The following is a 26,401-nucleotide window of genomic DNA, read 5'->3' as shown; positions in this document are numbered from 1 at the left end:
GTTTTAGAAATCTATTCATGAACTTGTGATGGTTAACAATCCCAGGATCAATATTGATACCATTCAGTGTTACAGTATTTATAAGTGCTATTCAGTAAGCTTCTTTAATTCTCCAGTTTGTCTTAGATGTAAAATTTGTCTCAATACCCATAAGTTTAATGTCTTCAAGAGAGTGTCCAGGAGGCACACCAGTTTTGAAACCAGACGTTCTTTGTTTCTTTTTATTGTTCATATATAGTTATTAAAAAGTTCCCGTAGAGTTGTTTTGGTCTGATCTACATACTGAAAATTGCATTTTCAAGATTGGATTAAGTTAATAACATTTTTTATGTAGAACAGTTTACAGAAACAGTGATTTTGAACTGCTTTTGGTTGTCTTTATTGGAAAAATTTATATGTTTCCTGCATGAACTTACAGGTTTGACATTGCTTGCTATTACAAGGTTGACTTCCACCTGGTGACAGCTTAGATAGACCAGGCATGGTCTAGTGCTTAACTTTAAAGGATTACACATACATAGGCCAGATGTGATCTAGTGATTAGTGTGCCAAATGTGGATTAGAGGTGTCTCATGGTTTGAGGCCATGGGTGCATTATAAGAGTGATGGTCAAATCTAAATACACATAACTGAAAAGGGATAAGTTAGACAAGACTTGTTCACAATGTATAGTAAGGTGACATCAAAGAGGATAAGATGATCTACATCAGCAAACAATACTACAGAAAACTCGTATTAAATATAATTTTACTTTCATTATATAGGCATACGATTTCTAATCTGGCCTCCAGGAAATCAGAAGAACCTGATATCTCACTATTTTTGACAAAGCTACACTTTCAAGAATCTCAGAATTGTCATATTGCTCCCATTAGTGCTTCTTCAGTTTACCACAATGCATGCATGGCACTTTAAATGTTGTATCATTATCTTACCTCACTTTACTGCATTCTCTACAGAATTTAAACAGATTTTCACAAGGACTCGAGTCCCATGCAGTGTTTCTGTAACTTGAACTTCTATGTGAAACCTCTTAAAGTTCTCACTTCTAATTGCTAGTAACAGATCTGTTTATTTTTTTATGTAGTTTACTTTCTAAAAAGCCTCAAAGTTCTCTCTTAAATTTAAAGATAACTTTCAATTTTGTCTGTAAGGGTGACATTTGGCTTTTGCATATAATTTAATTAAATATTTAAGTTTGCCAGTGAGTGGATAATGTATAACGCATTCCACCAGACTACTGGAGGCTATGATTTATTAAAATTGTTTATATTGTTAGCTTGTAAAAGTGAGCTGTGAATCAAATTATCATGTTAGATGTAAATTTAAGGGACACCTTATGTATTCCTGTTCTGCACAAAGTCCACCACTTGTCTTCCATTGTGTAATGGTACTTTGTTATTTGTTTTTCTGTCAAGATTTAAATTACAGATTGTAAAATAAATGCATATGTTCTGTCTCATTACTTTTAGCCTACTTGCCACATCCAAAACACACCTGCATGTGAGATCCATGAACCTCAACTTTTGCAAGCCTGGATTTCTCTACTTTGTTGGGAATCCTTAAGATAATACATCTAACACAATAACCAACTAAGAACACATGGCTTTTTCTCACTCTGTCTAGGTTGATGACGGTAATATACGCTTAAATTTTACACGCACAAGAAAGTCAACAAGAAAACGATTTGTAACCACTCTGTCTAATAAATTTGTCTGACATAAAAGTACTAAGTATATTTTTCTACATTTTCTCTTGTTCACTATTTTCTAGAAAGTATGGACTCTGTTCTTATCCAATAAACGTATATCATTAGTAGGTCATGTCAATATCACTTTAACTGTTCCTCCATGGACTTCTTCAAATCTGCAAAAATATAGCTAAACTTTAACAAAGTCACACATATCTTAAAATGAATCAACAGATTCTTTGAAACAAAGTTTGTTGTTACATCTGAATTCTTAAATAAACATTTGAAAGTGAATTAAATTAATAATGCTACTTTGGAATGAGTTTTACTGTTATATCAAGACTTTAATTTTTCATATTTGAGTCATTTCAGTGCAATGAACCACGGAATATCAAAATATATAAAGTGATATCAGTACCATCTATAAAAGGAAAAGCAAGTTGACAGACAATGTTAATATATTCTACATTATACACAGAAACCTTTTGAATAACAAAAGCTCATTAAATGTAATACAGATTCTTGATTAAAGTCAAGCCATACACACATCTGTTGAAAAGAAATACAAATAGTTTCATTTTTCAATACCATACTAAATGGTTATACCATCTACTACAGTTACATAGAGATGCCAGTGGCTAGTGATGATACTTGCAATTTGTATTATGGTTACATGTCAGGTACATTCTTGGGAAGTGATCATACTTGAAATCTGTACTGTTGTTAAATATCAGGGACATTCTTGGTAAGTGAACATACTTGAAATCTGTACTGTTGTTAAATATCAGGGACATTCTTGGTAAGTGAACATACTTGAAATCTGTACTGTTGTTAAATATCAGGGACATTCTTGGTAAGTGAACATACTTGAGATTTGTACTGTTTTTAAAAATTAATGACAGTGACTTGCATTGTAGTTAAACAACAAGAACAATCTTGCCAAGTAATTGTATTTATATTGCAGTTACACATTAGGGCTAGTCTTGTCAAGTGATTGTACTTGCATTGTAGTTACACATTTAGTCTTAGCAAGTGATTGTACTCACCGACAGGTAACAATCTTCAACTAGTTACACATATTCTCGATAACTATGATTACATTCAGTAAAAAAACATATACCATAAACAGATATGTAACTGTTACATTAATATGCATCTTTTCATCACATTTTAAAACCAAGAAGCATCAGATTTTTTAAAGAATATAATGCATTCAACTCTGCACAGGGACAATGCCCCTCAACACGAAGACACTCCAAACAAACTGAATGTTCCTTACGATGACTGATGTTAACCACAGAACAACTGTAGCATACACTGAAAGTTTCACACATTTCTTCCACTACCCCTGTACCAACTACAAGTTTCACACAACATTCCTTTCTCTTGCATATATTCTCAAATAGCCACTAATATTATATACCAAATAGGTCACATGACACACAACATTACTTTCCATTAAAAATATTCCTAACTAGTCACCTGTAGTACATACTGAACATGTCACATGACATTGCAACATTACTTTCTCTTACTTATATTCCAAACTAGCCACTCATGGTATATACTGAACATATCACATAACATTACAACATTCCTTTCTCTTACTTAAATTCCAAACTAGCCACTCATGGTATATAATGAACACATCACATGACATCACAACATTCCTTTCTCTTACATATATTCCCAACTGGCCATCACAGTATATACTGAACGTGTCACATGATATCACAACATTCCCTTCTCTTACATATATTCCAAACTAGCCACTCACACTCTATACTGAACATGTCACACGATGTCACAACATTTTTCCTACTGTCTAATGTTGCATATCTCAATACAGGTAAGTCCAAATAAACTATGGGCAGTAGAAAAACTTGGACAAAACCTACACCATAAAGATTGTATTAATTTATGTTTGAGTTTTTCTCTTTTAGATATAATTGGTAAATGTTTATGATTGTAAAATAACAAATCTTAATGTAAATTTATAACATTATTTACTGAAATATCTATTTGATAACAAACTTTTATTCAGTTATTGTTAATATATTTTATAACATTATTTATTGAAATATCTATTTGATAACAAACATTTTTATTCAGTTGTTGTTAATATATTTTATAACATTATTTATTGAAATATCTATTTGATAACAAACATTTTTATTCAGTTGTTGTTAATATATTTTATAACATTATTTACTGAAATATCTATTTGATAACAAACATTTTTTATTCAGTTGTTGTCAATATATTTTATAACATTATTTACTGAAATATCTATTTGATAAACATTTTTATTCAGTTGTTGTTAATATATTTTATAACATTATTTACTGAAATATCTATTTGACAAACATTTTTATTCAGTTATTGTTAATATATTTTATAACATTATTTACTGAAATATCTATTTGATAACAAACATTTTTATTCAGTTATTGTTAATATATTTTATAACATTATTTACTGAAATATCTATTTGATAAACATTTTTTATTCAGTTGTTGTTAATATATTTTATAACATTATTTACTGAAATATCTATTTGATAACAAACATTTTTATTCAGTTATTGTTAATATATTTTATAACATTATTTACTGAAATATCTATTTGATAAACATTTTTATTCAGCTACTGTTAATATTTTTTTCTAATAAACATCAGGTAATCTTTTCAAAGTGTTGAAATATGACATATCGTTAATGACAAAATATTTCGACAAACACTTACTACCTTATATTCACAGTTTGTCTTTCAGTAGAAAGAATTTTGAGGCTAGACTAATGAAAATTAAGGTTTGTTACTATACAGTACACAGATCGCTTTACCTGAAATTATGTCTTTTCAAGTATTCAAATACTGAAAGTTTTATTTTTGGTTTCTTGTTGACACTGTGAGAACCTCTGCCTGTGATAACATATACCACCAGTTTCCTGTCAGGAGAAGCTTGCAGCTCTTCCACCTTACATGCTAGGAAAGTTTCTAGTGCTTCTAAAGCCTCCTGTTGGTAGAGTCCATGCAAATCCAGAACATGGTCTGCCATATTTTTATTACTAAAATACATCGTTGAAAAGAGACAAGATTTTCTTAACAAATAATATTACAATAATGAAGCAATACACTCTATAATTAATAATGAAAATAATAATTTGTTACACACAAACCCACAGAGGTTGAGTACATTTCACAATGTTAAAGTCCCATAATTCTCTATATGATGACTGCAGATCTTGACAATAGCCAGTCAAGTTTATACTTGACTTATACAGCCATTATTATATGGCTGTAGTGTCAAAATTATAATGCTACTATCTACAGGCTTTCCATAAAAATCTAATGTAGAAGGAGAATGGTTTTCCAATATCCATTTCAACAATCAATATAGCCATACAGCTGAGTCTGGACATTAGACAAGTGTATCTCCATACAGAATAGCAGAAATACCCACTTCATTCTTCAGCTGCCCGAGATATTTTACAGTTAAATTAATTTTGTGGATTGGTTGTCAGGTGTTTTATGGTGCAAAGCAACTAGACTATCTACACCAAGTTATTATAAAGTGTAAAAGGAAATAAAAGTAAAACAGTGCATCAATATCAGATAAAAACTTAAAGTTAAGAAGGACTAAGGCCCATAATAACTATTAAAACATTTGTAAGCTGGACAGTGTCATCATTGCCAATGACACTGCCCAACGTCAGAGGTAAACTTGTGGACAAAACATGTCTTAGAATTGTGCTGTCGTCACAACTGAATGATGTAAAATGTGAACTTTTGTGACTTGAGTGTCACATAGATGGTACAGTTTCAGGTAAAAGGAAGTAATGAATTAAAAAACTGTAACCAATACGTAGTCCAGTTAGAACAACTTCCTCCTTCTGGAAACAAGATGGCCAAAGTCCAATAGAGGGCTTTACCTGGAAAAGCTTGTTATGATGTTGCTCATTTCGAAGTGCCAACTAGTGCAGAGTTGAGTCTTGAATACAGGACCATAATCCATGTATGGAACAGGCACAGCATTGATAGTACCAGAGAAGACAGACTTAGCTGCAGTGTCAGTAAGCTAGTTCTTGCGAATGCTGACATGGCCTGGTATCCAGAAAAACTGGATAGAAGATGTAGAAATACAGAGATGCCAACTACTTCAAATGACTGAGTGTAATGATTGTAGACATAGCCCTTTATCATTTGTGGCTACTAGGCCTGACCTATGTCTCTAAGCTGTTTATTATTATATTATTATAACCTAAGCTGTTTATTATTATATTATTATAACCATTATTATTTATTACTGCTGTAGATTGCTCATTTATGACTGTGTTTTGTGTATTTAATAAATACATTTAAAAAAATTCTTTTTCATATTCTGAATTCTTACTCATAAATGTTGTTATCTGCATTGTTTTGTCTTTGCCTCAGCCTTTTGTTGGTGAGATGCTGATTTTGTATGTCTGGAACAATTGTTTATCCCACCATGCACCACAGAAAAATCAATGTGACAAACTGTACAAAACACATCACTGTCACTGACTTTTGATGCAATAACCGGATATTTTGCACTATACTCTTTCCTAAAATTTTAATTCACAGTTTTAGTCCTTTTAGATTTGCCAGAAACAAGACAATCTGGTGAATGAGACCTCTTTTTTTTTCTATCTTGTGAACGATCGCATTGGTATTTCTATGCTGCTTATAAAATGAGAAATACCTATCTACGTGAACGCTGATTGGCCGACAAGCACTGATGACGCAACTATGGATTCCCCATGTACCCAGTATGGAAAAGCACCGCACTCAAACTATTGGTAGACGTCGAAGTTACAAATATTTTTTATTATTTCAAGCACAAACATGATTATTACAAGTAGCCATGTGGACTGTCTTTTATTTATTATCAAAATTTATTTGTATCTCACCAGAAATTTTCTTTTCACCCCTTTCAAGCCCTGGGGGAACAATTTATCACTTTATTGTATAGCCCTATATAATATATAATAATTTGAGTTGCAACAAGTCGTAATATTTGTCTGTATGAACCTATAGTCATAATGTATATACCAAAATCATAATGATTACGCTCAAATCATAATGGTTGGCATCTCTGGAAATAGTACAGTCAGTTTTGAATATCAACAAGAACAGGGTGAGAACTAACATAAAGCTATTCCATGGCCAATAGAGCTAAGTGAGTCAGTATAAATAGTACAATTCGAGTACTGCTTAGCTTCTAAGCGATACAGGGTGAAAGAAGTGGCATATAATTTGGAAGTGAACACAGAAACTCTACAGGGGATTCTGAGTGCAACTACCAAACTACCAAGCCACAACAAATCCTCACAGAACCCAACAGAGTCACCTAATTTTGAACCATCCATATCAATGAAATTGAAGGATGATTCAAAAGATGTTCAGCAAACAGAAGATAGTAATTTCAATCTGGAGTATCTGCCTTCCTCAGATAATTCAAAGAGTCACATCTGGGGATGGTAATAAGCCATGATGGGATGAGTTAACCAGTGAAGACAGCAACGAACTCAATTTAGCCAGCTCCACCTGGATACGAAGGCCAAAAGGAGCAATGACAGACCATCTACTCCAAAAAAGCATGGCCAAGTGAGGAAAAAAGACAACCTTAGGTGGAATGTTGTGGTAAGGACTGAATTAACAAAGTATAGAGAAAAGAAAGTTACAAACGGTAAAGGTGTAGAAGACATTCATAAGGCTCGATATACAAACTCTGGGCTGAAGAAGTGCAGAAAGCTCCCGAGCAGAATTAACGCCCCAGATGGTGAACAGGGCCGAGCATCTTCAAGGCCGAGATTCTGGCAGAGATCCATTGTCCAGTTTTGATCAAATGAGGGCATAAGAGAGCTTTAGCATAGAACACCGATCCACTATCCAAGAGGTGGAAGAGAGGACACAGAGAATGTTCAGTGCCCCAGCACACTTGACTTGTAGCTGCATGATGTGTTGTATAAGTTCAGCTTACAGTCAAAGATAAGCCCCAAGAACCTTCCTTCAGGGACAGCAGGAAGCACTTCACTGACACAAAGTTCAGGATCAGAGTGAATACCCTGTTGGTGGCAAAAGTGTATGTAAATGGTTTTAGAGAGAGAAAAGGTAAAAACCATTTGCTGTGGTCCACTTAAGTAAATGATTGAGGGCAGTCTGTAGCTGCCTCTCAATAAACCTCATGCTCAATGAATGACAGGAAATGTGGAAGTCATTGACATAGAGCCCCTTTACAATTGTAGGAGAAAGTTGTTCAGTGATGGCATTAATCTTTATACTAAAAAATGTGACACTCAAGTCATAGCTCTTAGGGACCCCAAGTTCATGTAGGAAAGAACAGAAAAGTGTCAAACCCATATGAACATGGAATTGCTGGTCTATTAAAAACTTTTAATAAAAATGGGTAAATGGCATTGAAACCCATATGAATGGAGGTCTTACAAAATCCTGTATTTCCACATTGAATCATAAGCTTCCTCAAGGTAAAAAATATAATACAGAAACAAGATGTTGCTATTTGAGAAATCTTCTCCGATTGACATTTCAAGTCAAATCAGGTGGTCCACGGTGGAGCATTGTCACTGGAACCCACACTGGGTAGGCAAGATAAAGTTTGTTTGGTTTGAGGAACCAAACAAGAGAATCACTAACCATCCTCTCTAAGGTCTTACAGAGACAGCTCGTAGTGTATATAATCAGGTCTGACCAATGTACTACCAGACCAATGGTAGTAACTTCAATAAATGTAAGACTACGCAGCAACTATGTACTGTCTAGTATACTGTAAAGCTACTCAAGAGCTGGCTGTGTTATTATTTACTAATTTATAAGAGACTAGAGAAAATGCAACTAGTCAACATCAACCACTCTTATTCTACTCACTTTAAAACAGTTGGATGTTTATGATTATATTTATAAGCTTGAGTTCCACCAGTGTAAAGTGGCAATTATAGTCATAGAGATGATCAGCCTGAAAGGAAAGGGTTGATTGCTCTGCCCGAGTTTTGATGGCTAAAAAGGTGGTGGATGAAGTAGAAGTGCTAGATACCTGGCAAAAGCTTTTGCCGAGAGTAGTGGCGATGCTCTGTACATCAGTGACTTCCTGGCCATCGGAGAGGAAGATTGAAAGGTGGACAGAAGTGTACTGCCCAATGACCTTCTGAATCCTGTTCCAAATGACTTTGGAACTGGTGGTAGAAGAGATGTTGGTTGTGAACTTAATCCAAGATTCCTTCTGGCTTTGACATCTTACCTGCCAAATATATGCATGGGCTTCCTGAAAAGTAATGTGGTTCAAAAATGTGGGATATTTACAAATGGTATCCCAGGCCCGTTTTTGAGCCTTCTATGCCACGTGTAAGGCAGGATTCCATCACAGATGAAGATACCATGAAAAATGAGTCAAGGTTTTAGGTATAGACTGAGAAGCTGCTTGGACAATACAGTCAGTTATTGCTGCCACACAGATGTCTATCGATGACTTACAGAATTAGAAATGGAGACAGAAACTTTTCAATAAGAGCATCAAGGTCTGATTGATCATAGGTCTCTCCAGAAGACAGGTAGAGAGAACAGACAGTTGTTGTACAGATCAAGGAAACATGACCACCAATGCTGTATTGAGTGGCAAAGATAGAGTAGGCATGGGTTGATCAACCAACACTGCCACATCTCTGTGCATTTGTCTATCACATAACCTGTCATTGCAGTATAAAGAAAATTGCCATAAGGTGACTATATTGGCAGGTTTCACAATCGTTTCCTGTAAGGAAAGACACACAGGATAATAAGAATCAATCAGCACCTTGATGCCATCTAAACTGGAATGAAAACCTTGGCAGTTCCACTGTATCAATGTGGATATTTTTTATTTATATGTAGGAGAACTTGGCATAGAGCTCTTCTGTTTTTGACAATTTTTTTTTTCATTTGAAAGACGTCTGTCAACCTCCATGAATCCTGCCCTGGGTCAAGTGGGTGTTGGAAGAAGATTCTAGAGACTTAGGGTGTGAATGAATAATCGTTTTGCATCTTGGGGCCAGAGTAAAAGATGGACCCAAGGAAAGGCCTGAACCCAAAACCAAAGGAAGTAGATACAGGAAGCCACTAGAAGGAATGGTTAGGACAGAGATAGAAATTAACAGATTTCTGAACTTTTTTTAACCATGAAGAGCAAAAGACTCTTCAGATGTTTTGCAAAGGACTCTGCTGGAGTCAGGGAGAGGTATGTCTGCACTCCCACTGTGGTAGTGGAATGGAGAGCAGCAGTACATGCCAGCGACAGAGTTGGGGACAATAACTTCCAGTCTCTGAGCAGGAGATATTATTTATAGTCTTCAAGTGTTGCACCGCTTTCTCCTCCACCCACTTAGGGCAAGAAATAGAGTAAGAGTGGTGTGAACCACTACAGTTAACATATCGTGGTTCTAGTTTGTACTCATAAGTGCTGTGGTCTTTGCCACCACAACAAACATGCGTTAAAAAACCATGAAATTATGTTTTTGAGTGACTAAACCATTGACAGTAGAAACATATAAGAGGGTTGGGAATGTATAGCTATACTTTACAGTTCAGATAACCTGCTTTAACTGTGGCAGCAGGACATGGTGATGTAAACGTCAATATCAGAACATTAATAGGCATTATAATTTCATCTTCATGAGTGGAGATTTGGTGCACTGTAGAAACTCTTTGACTGAACAAACCAACAAAGATCTCTGATTCTGGAATGTTCTTTATAATCTCTTTCAACTATAACTTCTCTGGAAAAATTCAAATTTGTATGGGAAGTAACCTTGATAGGTATATCGCAAATGACCTTCGATTTCAAGAAGAGTTTGATATGTTGTGGTGAAGATTTTTCCACCAAAATGTCTCCAGAGTGTAGCTTTCTTACTGACATGGGGGAGCCAGCAAGACCCTCTAATTCCTTTTGAATAAAAAAGGGAGATATCTGCCCTGAGGATATCTTGAATAAGGGAATGCATAATTAGAAACAGAGGTACAGAACTGACTGTGATGGTGACAGTACAACAGAGTTGTCCATGTGTGGTTGTTTTCCGATAATCTGTTGTTTTATTTTCAATTTTAATTATTTTGTTTGAAATGGTGGTATTCATAATAAAAGCCATACATTTCAGTGCCTACGGATCCCACCTACCATTAAGCCCTAAGAGGGGACACACTACAATGTTGAACAAAGGTACTGCAGCAATGCCAGGGTTTCATGAGCACTAGACCCAAACACCTGTATCAGACACAATGTCCACAACACCTGTTGAGAACATCCAACACTGGTACTCGGTTGACCTTAGCTAAAGTAGACCAGCTGACAGCTGATTGATCCTGGGGGAGCCAACCCAAGGCTGCCCGTTTACAAGAATTCAAGACCAAAGTGGTGTGTTAGAGTTGGACCCTTTAACCACCAGGATCCTCTCCTCCCATTCACGGGTCATTATGCATGGCAAACACGTGAGTGGATGTTTAGATCCCAGATAAGGTAAACTGAAATTACACAAACTTCTTTGGGACATCTCCTCACCATGTACAAAAATCCAGAGCAAGAGGAATTTTGTGGAGCCAGCTTGTGTACATGAAAACTCTATTGCATTTCCAGATGGAGCTTCTTGATTATGTTACATATTGTTGGCTGAGACAAATAGATTTGCCTTTGCAATTGACTTGGTATTCTTACACATTACATGACACTGCACTTTGCTTCCAACAACTTGGGTATGACTTATTGCAAGTCTCTTCGTGGATAGTTGTGGTGGCCAAAGTTAATCCACACTAATTTGTTTTCCAATGCCATAAAATAAATGGACAACCCAAATTTTATGATTTGAGTATATGAATATTTTGGGTCACAAATGGCTGTTACCTGCCCTTATAAAACGTATGGTGGCATCACAGTGCCTAGAAAGAGCTAAGAAACACAAAATGGAGATCTTATGTATCCTGTACCATTGATACATATTCTATAAAATTATTTTATATTTAAGGACTTACCAAAAACTATGAAATCAAAAGAGAAATAAGTTGAGGGAAATGTACACAATAGGGACAAAATACCCATAACATTTTAGTTATTTTCAAAATTTAATTTAAATGCACGTTAACATACTTTGTAATTTCAGTTTGTATACCATCTAACTTTCAATTTGTAATTTCAAAGATAACTATTTAAATAAATCTCAATCATATACTTCAGCCAAATAGAAACACAAACTGTTGATAGCTACAAATTACAATTTACATCTTCTTGCTTTACTGTATTTGTTTTATCCACACAATGTATCCCTCCCAACTTTTGTGTTTTTATCCACACAATGTATCCCTCCCAACTTTTGTGTTTTACAAAATGTCAATATTTTTAACAATGTTATTGAATGTGTTTATAATGAACAAAAAGAAAACATTCTGAACAACATAAATCAGATAAAATTTCTGATTTGTTTTATTAACCAAGAGAAAATTTGATGAATTTAAAACTAAAGATACTGCTTCGAGCAGTAACGGAATTTTAAAATTTATAAGTTGTTAAAGCATACAAATCATAGTATTATTGGAATACATTACTCAATTCATTGTTATATTTTTTATGTTGTACAATGCATATTTAAAGGTTAAATAAAATATTTTGTTGACAACAGTGAGAAACAAACAGGCTTACTAGAACATACACAAAAGGATTTAAAACGAGTGAGGAATAAATTTTGTATTACGTAAGTATACTTTTTGTTTGTTCTTATATACTTTGTAACAAAGATAATTAAAGTGTAAAAATTAGCAATGTATGAAATCAGGCAAGAAAATAAAACAAATTTATATCTTGCTACTAATCTTTGAGAAACACTTACAGGCTACTGTCTCATGATGTTTATATCTTGCTACTGATCTTTGAGAAACACTTACAGGCTACTGTCTCATGATGTTTATATCTTGCTACTGATCTTTGAGAAACACTTACAGGCTACTGTCTCATGATGTTTATATCTTGCTACTGATCTTTGAGAAACACTTTCAGGCTACTGTCTCATGATGTTTATATCTTGCTACTGATCTTTGAGAAACACTTACAGGCTACTGTCTCATGATGTTTATATCTTGCTACTGATCTTTGAGAAACACTTACAGGCTACTGTCTCATGATGTTTATATCTTGCTACTGATCTTTGAGAAACACTTACAGGCTACTGTCTCATGATGTTTATATCTTGCTACTGATCTTTGAGAAACACTTACAGGCTACTGTCTCATGATGTTTATTTCTTGCTACTGATCTTTGAGAAACACTTACAGGCTACTGTCTCATGATGTTTATATCTTGCAACTGATCTTTGAGAAACACTTACAGGCTACTGTCTCATGATGTTTATATCTTGCTACTGATCTTTGAGAAACACTTACAGCTACTGTCTCATGATGTTTATATCTTGCTACTGATCTTTGAGAAACACTTACAGCTACTGTCTCATGATGTTTATATCTCGCTACTGATCTTTAAGAAACACTTACAGGCTACTGTCTCATGATGCTCATTCACAGTAGCTGTAATAAAATTAAAAGTAGTTTGGAAACATTTAGAAGCTTAGAATAAATAGCTGTCACTATCACAATCTGAAGTTATTCTAGATAAAGTATTTTTGATTTTATTTGATATTTTTCAGCTTTTCACTTTACTCTAAAGATTTTGCTATAGTTAGTGGATACAGAAAATAAGAGTTTTACTGGAAAAACAAACAATCTGATATTCATTTAGGAGATTCTAGAAACTTTGCATACAAAAAATGAAAGTTTGATGATAAGAATTATTCCTATTCTTAGCATGACAAGTAAAGATTTAGTATATTAGAGACAAATCCATCGTACAACACACTTGTGATATTTATTTAAAGCCTGTCAACATACATAGAGTACATATAAAGTTATAGTACACTTAATTTCATAGTCATGTGGTGATTCAAATGTTGGTGAACTTGCCCCTGTTGGGGTTAACTAGTGTTAACAAGTCGAGTAATTATACCACACAATATTTAGTAATTATTCCAAAAATATTTCACACTATTTCAAGCATGCGTAACAGTCTAGAAGGTACTTATTTTAAAGAATATACTAAAATCTTTAGTAACTTATGTTTTCTCATATTAGCAACAATATTATATTCATTAGTTTCACCAATAATTATTTTTGTAATAATTATATTAACATCAGACTAACCTTTGTTCTAATAATTTTTCTGCTGCTCTTTGATTGGCTTCTTTTAGTTTCTGGGTGTGCAGATGGCCCTAAATAAATACGTGTAACAAATCATACTATGAACTACTAACATCAGCTCACACAATGATAGCAACTTGTTCTGATGAGTTTAATGTTATTTTATTTCAATGTGGTACACTCTACAAAAGAAATACATCTGAACTCAAGCACTGCAAAACAAGGTGTGATGGTTTGGTAGTGGCACATAGAAAAATTGTGTTAAATGACAGTAGAGCTATCATACTGGTGATGAAATGCCATGAACATGTCCCTCATGCAAATATCTTTCACTCCAACAGGGGTGGTGCTGAATGTGTGTGGCACACAATATATAAGATGTTTGCACACAGATGGCAGAACAAAACAAAAAAAAGCTAATCTTGTGAAAGATGAAAACTACTGTAATGGAAGTATTTCCAGGTCTTACAACAGAGAAGTGTTTTATTACACAAATGATGAAGGTATTCCCAGGTATTAAAGAGAGGTATTTTGTTATGAAAATGGTGGAAGTATTCCCAAGTTTTACTGAGTTATCTTTTGTGATACAAATGAATAGCCATCAAGTGAAGGGTTCCACTTGTTCATTTTTAGAGGAAGAAACAGTTCAACTATAGCCTTTAAAAAGTAAACCTTTGTAACTTAATTCTTATGCAAAAATATTTTAACTCCAAGATCATTTCTGAGCGAAATTAAGTGAACTAGATGTGAAACAGTTTAAAGATGATTTTTGCCAATGATAAGGAACATCATATAAATGAGCTTAAGCATGTGAAAGCCAGTAAAAAGAAAGAGAGTTAGTTAGGAACCAAATCTGGAAAAACAGTTCACAAATCTAAATGAGGAAATTTAACCAGACAGAGAGTTAGTTAGGAACCAAATCTGGAAAAACAGTTCACAAATCTAAATGAGGAAATTTAACCAGACTTCAATAAAGAAGATGCTAACACTTGGAGAGGATGGTATGTTAGTTTATTATTTCCAGGAAATTCTCAATAAAAAAAATAAATATGATAACAACTACACTAAATACAAGTTTGAGGGAAACAAATTTTATGGTTTAAATAGATATGATGCCAACTGCACTAGGTACAAGCTTGAAATAAACAAATTTTATGGTTTAAATAGATATGATGCCAACTGCACTAGGTACAAGCTTGAAATAAACAAATTTTATGGTTTAAACAGATATGATGCCAACTGCACTAGGTACAAACTTGAGGTAAACAAATTTTATGGCTTAAATGGATATGATAACAACTACACTAAATACAAGTTTGAGGGAAACAAATTTTATGGTTTAAATGGATGTGATGTCAACTGCACTAGGTACAAGCTTGAAATAAACAAATTTTATAGTTTAAATGGTTGTGATGTTAACTGCACTAGATACAAACTTGGGGTGAACAAATTTTATAGTTTAAATGGTTGTGATGTTAACTGCACTAGGTACAAGCTTGAAATAAACAAATTTTATGGTTTAAATGGTTGTGATGTTAACTGCACTAGGTACAAGCTTGAAATAAACAAATTTTATAGTTTAAATGGTTGTGATGTTAACTGCACTAGATACAAACTTGGGGTGAACAAATTTTAAGGTTGAAATGGATGTGATATGAACTGCTCTGGCTACAAACTTCTAGATATCAAGCTTGATGTAAACAGATTTTATGGATGAAAAGGTTGTGACATCAATCACATTAGGTACAAACTTGTAAATCTCAAGTTTGACGTAACAGACTTTTATGGCTGAAATGCATCAGAAACTATTCAGTAATAGCACAAGTGATCATAATGTATAAAGGGATATTTGTTTATCAGTTTTTACAATGTCCCAGTGACATTGGTGTTTATACACCACACTAGGTATTAACAGTGTTTATACACCACACTAGGTATTAATGCTGTTATACCTACTATTATAATTGGTATATTTCAGAGAGAGTAATATTTGTATTGACAATTAAATTTTGTATTTGTTATGAAAGTACTACTAACATTAATTAGCACAATCTCATTTTATTAATGCCATTTACCAAAAATGAGATTGTGCTAATTAATGTTAGTAGTACTTTCATAACAAGTACAAAATTTAATTGTCAATACAAATATTACTTCTCTGGAAATATACCTACCACTATAGGTATTAACAGCATTAATACCTAGTGTGGTGTATAAACACTGTTAATACCTAGTGTGGCATATAAACACTGTTAATACTCACTGTGGTGTTTTAACACTTAACATCTATGGTGGTGTGTAGACAATGTTAATATCTACTATGATGTGTAAATGTAATATGCACAGCAGTGTATAAACACTGTTAATACCTAGTGTAGTGTATAAACATTGTTAATACCCACTGTGGCGTATAAACATTGTTAATACTCACTGTGGTGTTTTAACATTTAACATATATGGTGGTGTGTAGACAATGTTAATATCTACTACGATGTGTAAATGTAATATGTAGAGCAGTGTATAACACTGTTAATACCTAGTGTGGTGTTTTAACATTTAACATATATGGTGGTGTGTAGACAATGTTAATATCTACTATGACGTGTAAATGTAATATGCACAGCAGTGTATAAACACTGTTAATACCTAGCGTAGTGTATAAACATTGTTAATACCCACTGTGGTGTTTTAACACTTAACATCTATGGTGGTGTGTAGATAATGTTAATATCTACTATGACGTGTAAATGTAATATGTACAGCAATGTATTAACACTTAATATCTACAGTGGTGTTAAACAATGTCAGTATCTAAGGTTAATAGCTACTGTGGTATATAAACATTGTTACTGTGTACTATGATATGTAAATAACGTTTACATGTATTCTGATTAGGAAACACAAACCTGCTGGGAGTAGAATGAAGCAACAGCTTTCATTCCTCTACGGTAAGCTTCTCTTGCTTTCTGAAAACACTCGTTTCTCAAATGATGGTGGAGGTCAGCTTCAGCTCGAAGGTCTCTAAAGTCGAGTACTGTTGGTGCATTGGTAACTGAATTATAATCTGCTTCCAAAGAAACCCATTCCAAAAAGTCCTGTTTAAATTAGAAGAGCCAATACTGGATAATTTGTGTAAAGAAAATACAATGCTATTTCTTTATTAATGGAAACATAAACATAAGTAACGTCTTGTATTCTGGGCATCATTTGTTTTGTTCTCTTTCTTCTTGACTTAATAATAAAAAAAAAACATTTAAATTATTTTATCATTTTATCAGACAAAGTAAAAATTGCTGATTAAATAAGACACATTAAGGAAACACTTGAGAAGCTATCAAGGAAGTAATGAATTTCATAGAATAACAATTAAAGAAACAAGACAAGCTATACATAGGAAAATATAGAATTCATGTAATCTATAACAGTTAATACTGAGAAGCTTAACTGGTATTACAACTGTCACAAACACATCTAACAGATAAAAGTTTGATACAATGGTTAAAAGAATAATAGTAAAAAAAGAGTTAATGTGATAACAAACACATAGCTGGATAAAATGATAGAAAAGAGTGTTGGATTAATTACAATGAACACAAAAGAAAGTAATCACAGAAGATATGACAGCTAAAATCTAATCATAAAATAATCTAGAAGTCTTCAGACTAAACTGACAAATGATGTAATCCCAATAAATTATGTGGTATTTAATTTACAGTAAAGAACAGCTGATAAAACTACTTTGAAAATTAAAACAATGACAAGCACCACGTTCACAGGAAGTAAACACTACTTGGAAACTAGATCAAAGGTAATTGTTACTGTAACACAAAATTCAGTAAAGAATTAAAGCAACTTCATCATTAATACAATGTTACACAAGTCTCAAAGTGAACAACTGATGTTATTACATGATAGATGTTACACAAGCCTCAAAGTGAACAACTGATGTTATTACATGATAGATGTTACACAAGCCTCAAAGTGAACAACTGATGTTATTACATGATAGATGTTACAAGCCTCAAAGTGAACTGATGTTATTACATGATAGATGTTACAAGCCTCAAAGTGAACAACTGATGTTATTACATGATAGATGTTACACAAGCCTCAAAGTGAACAACTGATGTTATTACATGATAGATGTTACACAAGCCTCAAAGTGAACTGATGTTATTACATGATAGATGTTACACAAGCCTCAAAGTGAACTGATGTTATTACATGATAGATGTTACACAAGCCTCAAAGTGACCAACTGATGTTATTACATGATAGATGTTACACAAGCCTCAAAGTGAACAACTGATGTTATTACATGATAGATGTTACACAAGCCTCAAAGTGAACAACTGATGTTGTTACATGATAGATGTTACACAAGCCTCAAAGTGAACTGATGTTATTACATGATAGATGTTACACAAGCCTCAAAGTGAACTGATGTTATTACACACAGTAAGCAAAATATGAGGAAGAGTTGAATGATAAAAGTTAGTATGAAATTATTCTCAAAGCAAATATTGAATTAAAACTATTCTTAAAGCAAACAATGGATTGAAATTAAACAATGAAAACAAGAAATATGAAGGTAATAAATATCAGTACAAAGACACAGCTTAAAAAAGTCAATGTAACAAAGTAAAGGCGTAAGTGATGTAAGCTTAACTTATAACCAAGCTTCAGGATAATAAGAATTAAGTAGGGAGTGACCAACAGATGGAGTTTCACCGTAAGTAGAATAAGGAAAGCAGCAACAAGTCTGGCCAACAGATGGAGTTCCACCATAAGTAGAATAAGGAAAGCAGTAATAAGTCTGGCCAACAGATGAAGTTCCACCGTAAGTAGAATAAGGAAAGCAGTAATAAGTCTGGCCAACAGATGGAGTTCCACCGTAAGTAGAATAAGGAAAGCGGTAATAAGTCTGGCCAACAGATGGAGTTCCACCGTAAGTAGAATAAGGAAAGCGGTAATAAGTCTGGCCAACAGATGGAGTTCCACCGTAAGTAGAATAAGGAAAGCGGTAATAAGTCTGGCCAACAGATGGAGTTCCACTGTAAGTAGAATAAGGAAAGCAGTAATAAGTCTGGCCAACAGATGAAGTTCCACTGTAAGTAGAATAAGGAAAGCAGCAATAAGTCTGACCAACAGATGGAGTTCCACCATAAGTAGAATAAGGAAAGCAGCAATAAGTATGAAATTTAAGATGCATGTACAACAAATATACCAAAACAATGGATGTACTGTTTAAAGCAAAGAAAGTGGCAAAGGTATCCAAATAAAAAAATAAACAGATACCCAGAATGAAAGAAGAGGAAAGACAACATGAAACAGTAGGAAAATCAACAAAAACAAAACTGGGATAGCAGAATTTCAATGTTTCGGTTAAACCACATGGAAATCAAAATATTTTGACAGAGAATGTAAGACTACAATGGACCTAAAAAATAATCGATGATTTACCAATTTACTACCATCATTCAAAGTGTAGGGGTTGCAACCTAGGGACTCCAAAACCTCGGGATTTACAGAAGAGAATCCAGAGATTTTTGGTATTAACTGTCTCCACACTGAAGGAATGTCATTAATATGCCTACATTTTCTTCTCACAGTAATGACACTTAAACTGCATGAAATTTTGGACAAACTTACTAAATAAGATCAGCCTAAGGAATTTACAAATATATATAATTCAGTAAAGTATTTTTTATTATTTCTTTATGCTGTAACGTCTGTAGTATCCTGTTTTGAAACACATTACACACACTACATTTTATACCTTCAAGTTCACAAAGAAATTCAATGAATGTGTTACTTTATGTTCTTTATTCAAAGCAAACTACATAATAATTTTAAACATAGTGTTGTTACTTGATTAAACTTCATTAAATGCTAATAGAAAGCTGCCTCTACTTTAACTTAATTTGTTTAAACACTTAACCATCATTCTTGTTAGCTGATGGTGATGCAGTTATACAAAACAATCTTTTATAAGGTAATATAGCAAAGCTATTTGAGCAAGGGTTAAAGATTTATGAATCTCCCATTTTCCCATCATGTTGTAATAATTTACATTAGATAGGGAAAGACTAAGAAAAATGAAATGTAAATATATATGATTCAGAGTTCTGTAACACTAAAATCCTGGGATTATGAAACAATTTTCAGATTGAAACTATTCAAAATAGCATTTGTTTTCTTTTCACTTAAAACTAGAAGCATACTCATCATCATAGCACAAAGCCTGTGTTATACAGTTTTATTTTTTGACAGAGATGAGTCTTGCACTTGGGATTATTATGTATACACTAAAGAGTTAAACCTGTCAAGGTTTTGGCAGACTTGCAAAGCTCTAATATCAAGTAATACTTACTTAGCAATGTTCAAATATGTCTATCTTGGCAAAATGTTCTCTCTTAACAGAATGTCATGACTCCTATCTTGGGTTTTATTGCATTTTCTGACTTTTCCCAAAACAAAATACCTTGTTCTCTATGATTGTTGTGTATTATTATTTAATGGAACATGAAATTCCACATATATTGCTGTATATTAATAATTTAAGTTTCAGTATGATGGGATCAATTTCTTTTTGAATTATTGAAAATTCATCTGTTTATGATAGTGTATACCAATCCTCCTTTATAATTTCCAACTGAAAATATTACTGTATAAACGACATTATAGATTTGAACAAGTGTGATTATTATGTTTTGACTTTTAATACATAGAATAAACATGTTGATGTTCAATATTGTAAAAGTGGAATATTCATAAATAGGTAAGATTCTCACATGTCAAATATTCACAAATATACAAAACTTTCACTTGATAACCACATTCTGCAGTAAACTGAAATTTCCAAAAGTCATAAAATAAATGCACATGTTAATTCTGAACAAATTATACTGTTTTAAAACCATACTTATCAAATTTCATCTATATCAAAAGTATTAAAATATTTAGATTAATGCAACCATATATCTGTTGACAGATAACTTTATTATTAAACCTATACTAACTAAACTTACATATGTGACAGATCACCAGATCACATATACTTACAAATAACTAAATAATAAGTTATAGTTACAGCTACAGGAAGCTTCTTATGCTTATAGAACTGCCACAGTTTTAATAGTTGTGTTAATTCTAAGTCATCACAACTTTCCTTGTAAAGGCACAGACAAATATCACTGTATGAAAATGTTTCACTTACTCTTGTGTCAAGTTCAACTGTTCTTGCATAATGTGTAAAAAAAACTTCCATTAAGTAAAACATTTACTAAAAACACTTACATTACTTTCCTTCTTTTACAGACCTTAAGAGTTTAAAAAGATTCCCAACACTTAACACATCAACCATACAAACAAATAACTATCAACACTATACCAACATCTAACAGCTCATAGTTTCAAATCAAATGTATCAATACAATCTGCAACTTGAGCACATTCAGCCTTATCTTCATTCTTTCCTTCTTGACAAACAGTAAACTCTACTAACATATTATCATTAAAGTACAGTTTATTAAGTAATCACGAAGTATTATTTAATCCTGAAAGTTCATCTGTCTCTACAAAACAGCCCTACTCTTGGAAAGCTTACATATTCTGTAATATTAGTTACTTCCAATGAAACAGCCTAACATATTACTATTTTGTTCGAAAGTTCATTGTTATCTTCAACTTATTGATATTATATATTTTGTTTTATATAGGTTTACCTTAACTTCTACTGGAGATATTCTATATGCATATTTGAGATACTGCTTCTTGAAAAAACCCTGCCTAAGCTGTACTACATATTATGACGTCTTGTGCTATAGGAAATGCACATTTTGTTCTGTAATAACTTTTCAATAGATTATTGCTCTATATCACTATTACAGTTAGTTTTAATAATTAGATGAATATAAGTACAAATACGAAGTAAAAAAACAAAACTATATATGTAAAAATGGCTGGTTTGAGCGATTTTTTTTTTAAATGTGGAGAAAACTGTACAGATTAGTTCTACCTTTGAACTGCCAGACTCCACCAAAATCATCGAACTGTCCATTTACTGTCCATCTGTACAACTGTACAGATTAGTTCTACCTTTGAACTGCCAGACTCCACCAAAATCATCGAACTGTCCATTTCACGTGGACGTCTTTCAAACATCTACTGTACAAGATGCCAATAATGTAACAATTCTTTGGTACATTGTGTCTTTCTTACTGTTTTATTAATACACTAAAATCTGTAAGATCAAAATAATTTATCCAATGGCCTGTCTCAAATAATAACTTGATAAAGGTTTTTAGTTTCAATCAAGTAAAATGAACCTCAATGGCCTAGTTTAGGGAATACAAGATGAACCTTGTCTAGAGCCTTTATATGCTCCACTTAAGTGGAAAGCTAGTAGTTATTTGGATAACCAAAACAATGCACACATGATATGCATACTGATGAGCTAAACATGCCCAAATTAACCTGTATGCATTTTTTTCTGCATCAATAACATTTTTTCTTCACCATTACTGCTGTAGATGAATCACTGGTGTTTTTGTCTGTAAAATGAAATTCCCTGTTGTTCTCCATGCTATAAAAGAAAAACTTTTCTCAGCTTCCCTGACTCATGGCAACCATAGAAAAATATTACCCATGTTCTTACGTATTAGATTTAACAGGAAATAAGTTTCAAACACCACACTGTGTTCTCACCATATTAAAGTCTAAGTCTTCACCACCAGGTGTCAGTTCCTTCTCAATAAACTCGGATTGACAACTTGACTGTCCTGTTGCCTCTTTAACAGCTGCAACTGCAGAAAGCAGTGAATAGCTGAAAGTCAATAAAAGCCTTTTGACAATCTTCAATTAACTGTGTACATATGAAAATTATAATTAATTAATGTAATTTAAAAGTAAAATTAATGAATAGTATTATGAAGACTGGATCTCTAGTTCAAGCTGTCTTATTTTTAGTATCAGTTTCAAATTAAAGCAAAATAAATTTACTGGAAAATAAAGGTCTTAGTAGTAACTCAGAATTGAAAAGAGAATATAACATGGTTTCTACACTAGAGGATGCCACCCAATTATATCCTTTCTCACTACAGAAATACTTTAATACAACAACTCATCTAATATGGCTTAAAAATCTTATATCCTTTCTCACTACAGAAATACTTTAATACAACAACTCATCTAATATGGCTTAAAAATCTTATATCCTTTCTCACTACAGAAATGCTTTAATACAACAACTCATCTAATATGGCTTAAAAATCTTATATCCTTTCTCACAACAGAAATACTTTAATACAACAACTCATCTACTATGGCTTAAAAATCTTATATCCTTTCTCACTTCAGAAATACTTTAATACAACAACTCATCTACTATGGCTTAAAAATCTTATATCCTTTCTCACTTCAGAAATACTTTAATACAACAACTCATCTAATATGGCTTAAAAATTTTATATCCTTTCTCACTACAGAAATGCTTTAATACAACAACTCATCTAATATGGCTTAAAAATCTTATGTCCTTTCTCACAACAGAAATACTTTAATACAACAACTCATCTAATATGGCTTAAAAATCTTATATCCTTTCTCACTACAGAAATGCTTTAATACAACAACTCATCTAATATGGCTTAAAATCTTATATCCTTTCTCACAACAGAAATACTTTAATACAACAACTCATCTACTATGGCTTAAAAATCTTATATCCTTTCTCACTACAGAAATGCTTTAATACAACAACTCATCTAATATGGCTTAAAAATCTTATATCCTTTCTCACTACAGAAATGCTTTAATACAACAACTCATCTAATATGGCTTAAAAATCTTATATCCTTTCTCACAACAGAAATACTTTAATACAACAACTCATCTAATATGGCTTAAAAATCTTATATCCCTTCTCACTACAGAAATACTTTAATACAACAACTCATCTAATATGGCTTAAAAATCTTATATCCTTTCTCACTTCAGAAATACTTTAATACAACAACTCATCTAATATGGCTTAAAAATCTTATATCCTTTCTCACTACAGAAATGCTTTTAATACAACAACTCATCTAATATGGCTTTAAAAATCTTATATCCTTTCTCACTACAGAAATACTTTAATACAACAACTCATCTAATATGGCTTAAAAATCTTATATCCCTTCTCACAACAGAAATACTTTAATACAACAACTCATCTAATATGGCTTAAAAATCTTATATCCCTTCTCACTACAGAAATACTTTAATACAACAACTCATCTAATATGGCTTAAAAATCTTATATCCCTTCTCACTACAGAAATACTTTAATACAACAACTCATCTGATATGGCTTAAAAATCTTATATCCTTTCTCACTACAGAAATACTTTAATACAACAACTCATCTAATATGGCTTAAAAATCTTATATCCTTTCTCACTACAGAAATACTTTAATACAACAACTCATCTAATATGGCTTAAAAATCTTATATCCTTTCTCACAACAGAAATACTTTAATACAACAACTCATCTAATATGGCTTAAAAATCTTATATCCTTTCTCACTTCAGAAATACTTTAATACAACAACTCATCTACTATGGCTTAAAAATCTTATATCCTTTCTCACTTCAGAAATACTTTAATACAACAACTCATCTAATATGGCTTAAAAATTTTATATCCTTTCTCACTACAGAAATGCTTTAATACAACAACTCATCTAATATGGCTTAAAAATCTTATGTCCTTTCTCACTACAGAAATACTTTAATACAACAACTCATCTAATATGGCTTAAAAATCTTATATCCTTTCTCACAACAGAAATACTTTAATACAACAACTCATCTACTATGGCTTAAAAATCTTATATCCTTTCTCACTACAGAAATGCTTTAATACAACAACTCATCTAATATGGCTTAAAAATCTTATATCCTTTCTCACTACAGAAATACTTTAATACAACAAATCTTATAACTTGATTTACTCTTTTTCTTAATTTTTTACATTGTCAAATTTCCAAAAATGTTATAACACACTTTTGAAATCAATTTTATAAGTAATGAAGTTTCTTTTCAATAAATAATAGGATATTCTACTCATTTATGATAAACTTGACAAAAATGTTCAATAAATAAAGACCTGAGCCATTGGAATATTTTACCAGACTACTTTACTAACCACACAAATAAGCTTACCTGATATCTTAGATTATACAAATATCTTGCAGATATAATTTAAAACAAAAATATTTTCAGAACAAAAAGATCTACAAAAGTGATAAAATTCCCAGATTGGTTTCTGAATCTTCTCCCTAGTTTCCTTTCCTCATCAAACTATGTCTAGTCACTTTCTTATATCACTGTTCATGACACTTTATTCACTGTGATGTAAACACTTTAAAAACTGTGCAAGAAATTATGAAGGGTGTTTGTTGAAAGAGAAATATCTTGTATGTTAAACCACTGATGACAATAAGGTGTTGACTACAGGTATCTGTACTTTTGTAAACATATTATTCTATCTACAACAGCTTTTATATCTATAGTTAGCCTCTTGTTGTCTTCAGTGGTTTAACTTACAACATACTTCTCTATAATCTTTCTAGTGAATGTAACTATTTTCCTTAGTTAGTTACTGATGAAACCAAAAGATATAATGAGAATATAATGAGAAAAAAAGTATGTAGTAATAAAAACTCAAAAGAAAAACAACAAAGCAAGCTGTTCATATTGTCAAGGGATGATGCTTATTTAACAAATAAACATCTATGCATTGAGATGTTTTGAAAAAATTTAAAAAGAACCTATAAAAGTAAAGACCTCTTGAACATGTGCAGGGATATTTGTTTGATAATTATCTTCATTCTTCTCTGTAAATTACACTAAATAAATGTTATAAAATAATAACATGTATCTAAAATATTTGGGAATAAGAAATAAAGTCAAAATTATCATTCTGTTTACACTCTGGAATTTGACACCTAACAAAACCAGCTCAGTGGACCAAAATAGTGTTAGAGCAAATACTATACATACCCATACAAAAAGGATGATAAATGTCATTTTGTCATGGATATTTAATCCTTTCACGATAGGCTAAGTGTAATATACACAGGTTTGCACAAGTTAACTTTTTACACTAGAACTTTTGATACAGCATGTCTGTCTTCATAACATTTTGTAGACTTTTATTACACATTACAAGTTTTTTGTACACAAAAAATCAGTTTTCTTAATGAAATATTTTTACTAAAGATCTGTTTGTGAAAAAGCTATTATTTGTCCTCAAGTTCTAAAATATTATTTGTGTGATTTCTAAAACCAAAGTACATTCAAATGTTTATTTTCAGTAAAACTTTCTATTTTATGGTATTTTCTATACTCTAACTATGTAGGACCAACCTTTAATCACTATAAAAAAATCAGAAAAAAATTGCTTGGTTGTTTAGTGTTT

At 32.4% G+C, this 26,401-nt stretch overlaps 1 protein-coding gene across 1 annotated transcript; it reads right to left on the bottom strand.

Annotated features, from left to right (window-relative positions):
- Positions 1-1,235: 1,235 nt before the first annotated feature.
- LOC143245392 (NEDD4-binding protein 2-like) lies at positions 1,236-22,780 on the bottom strand. The gene is made up of 5 exons (XM_076491681.1): positions 22,643-22,780; positions 16,840-17,028; positions 13,937-14,004; positions 4,534-4,758; positions 1,236-1,866 (listed from the first exon to the last, which is right to left on the bottom strand). Exons 1-5 carry the CDS (start codon positions 22,643-22,645, stop codon positions 1,821-1,823), a joined length of 531 nt encoding a protein of 176 aa, XP_076347796.1. The 5' UTR covers positions 22,646-22,780; the 3' UTR covers positions 1,236-1,820.
- Between the last annotated feature and the right edge of the window lie 3,621 nt (positions 22,781-26,401).

This window comes from Tachypleus tridentatus, chromosome 2 (genome assembly GCF_004210375.1).
Source record: "Tachypleus tridentatus isolate NWPU-2018 chromosome 2, ASM421037v1, whole genome shotgun sequence".
Classification (NCBI taxonomy): Eukaryota; Metazoa; Arthropoda; class Merostomata; order Xiphosura; family Limulidae; genus Tachypleus; species Tachypleus tridentatus.
This window is presented reverse-complemented; position numbering and strand designations above follow the sequence as displayed.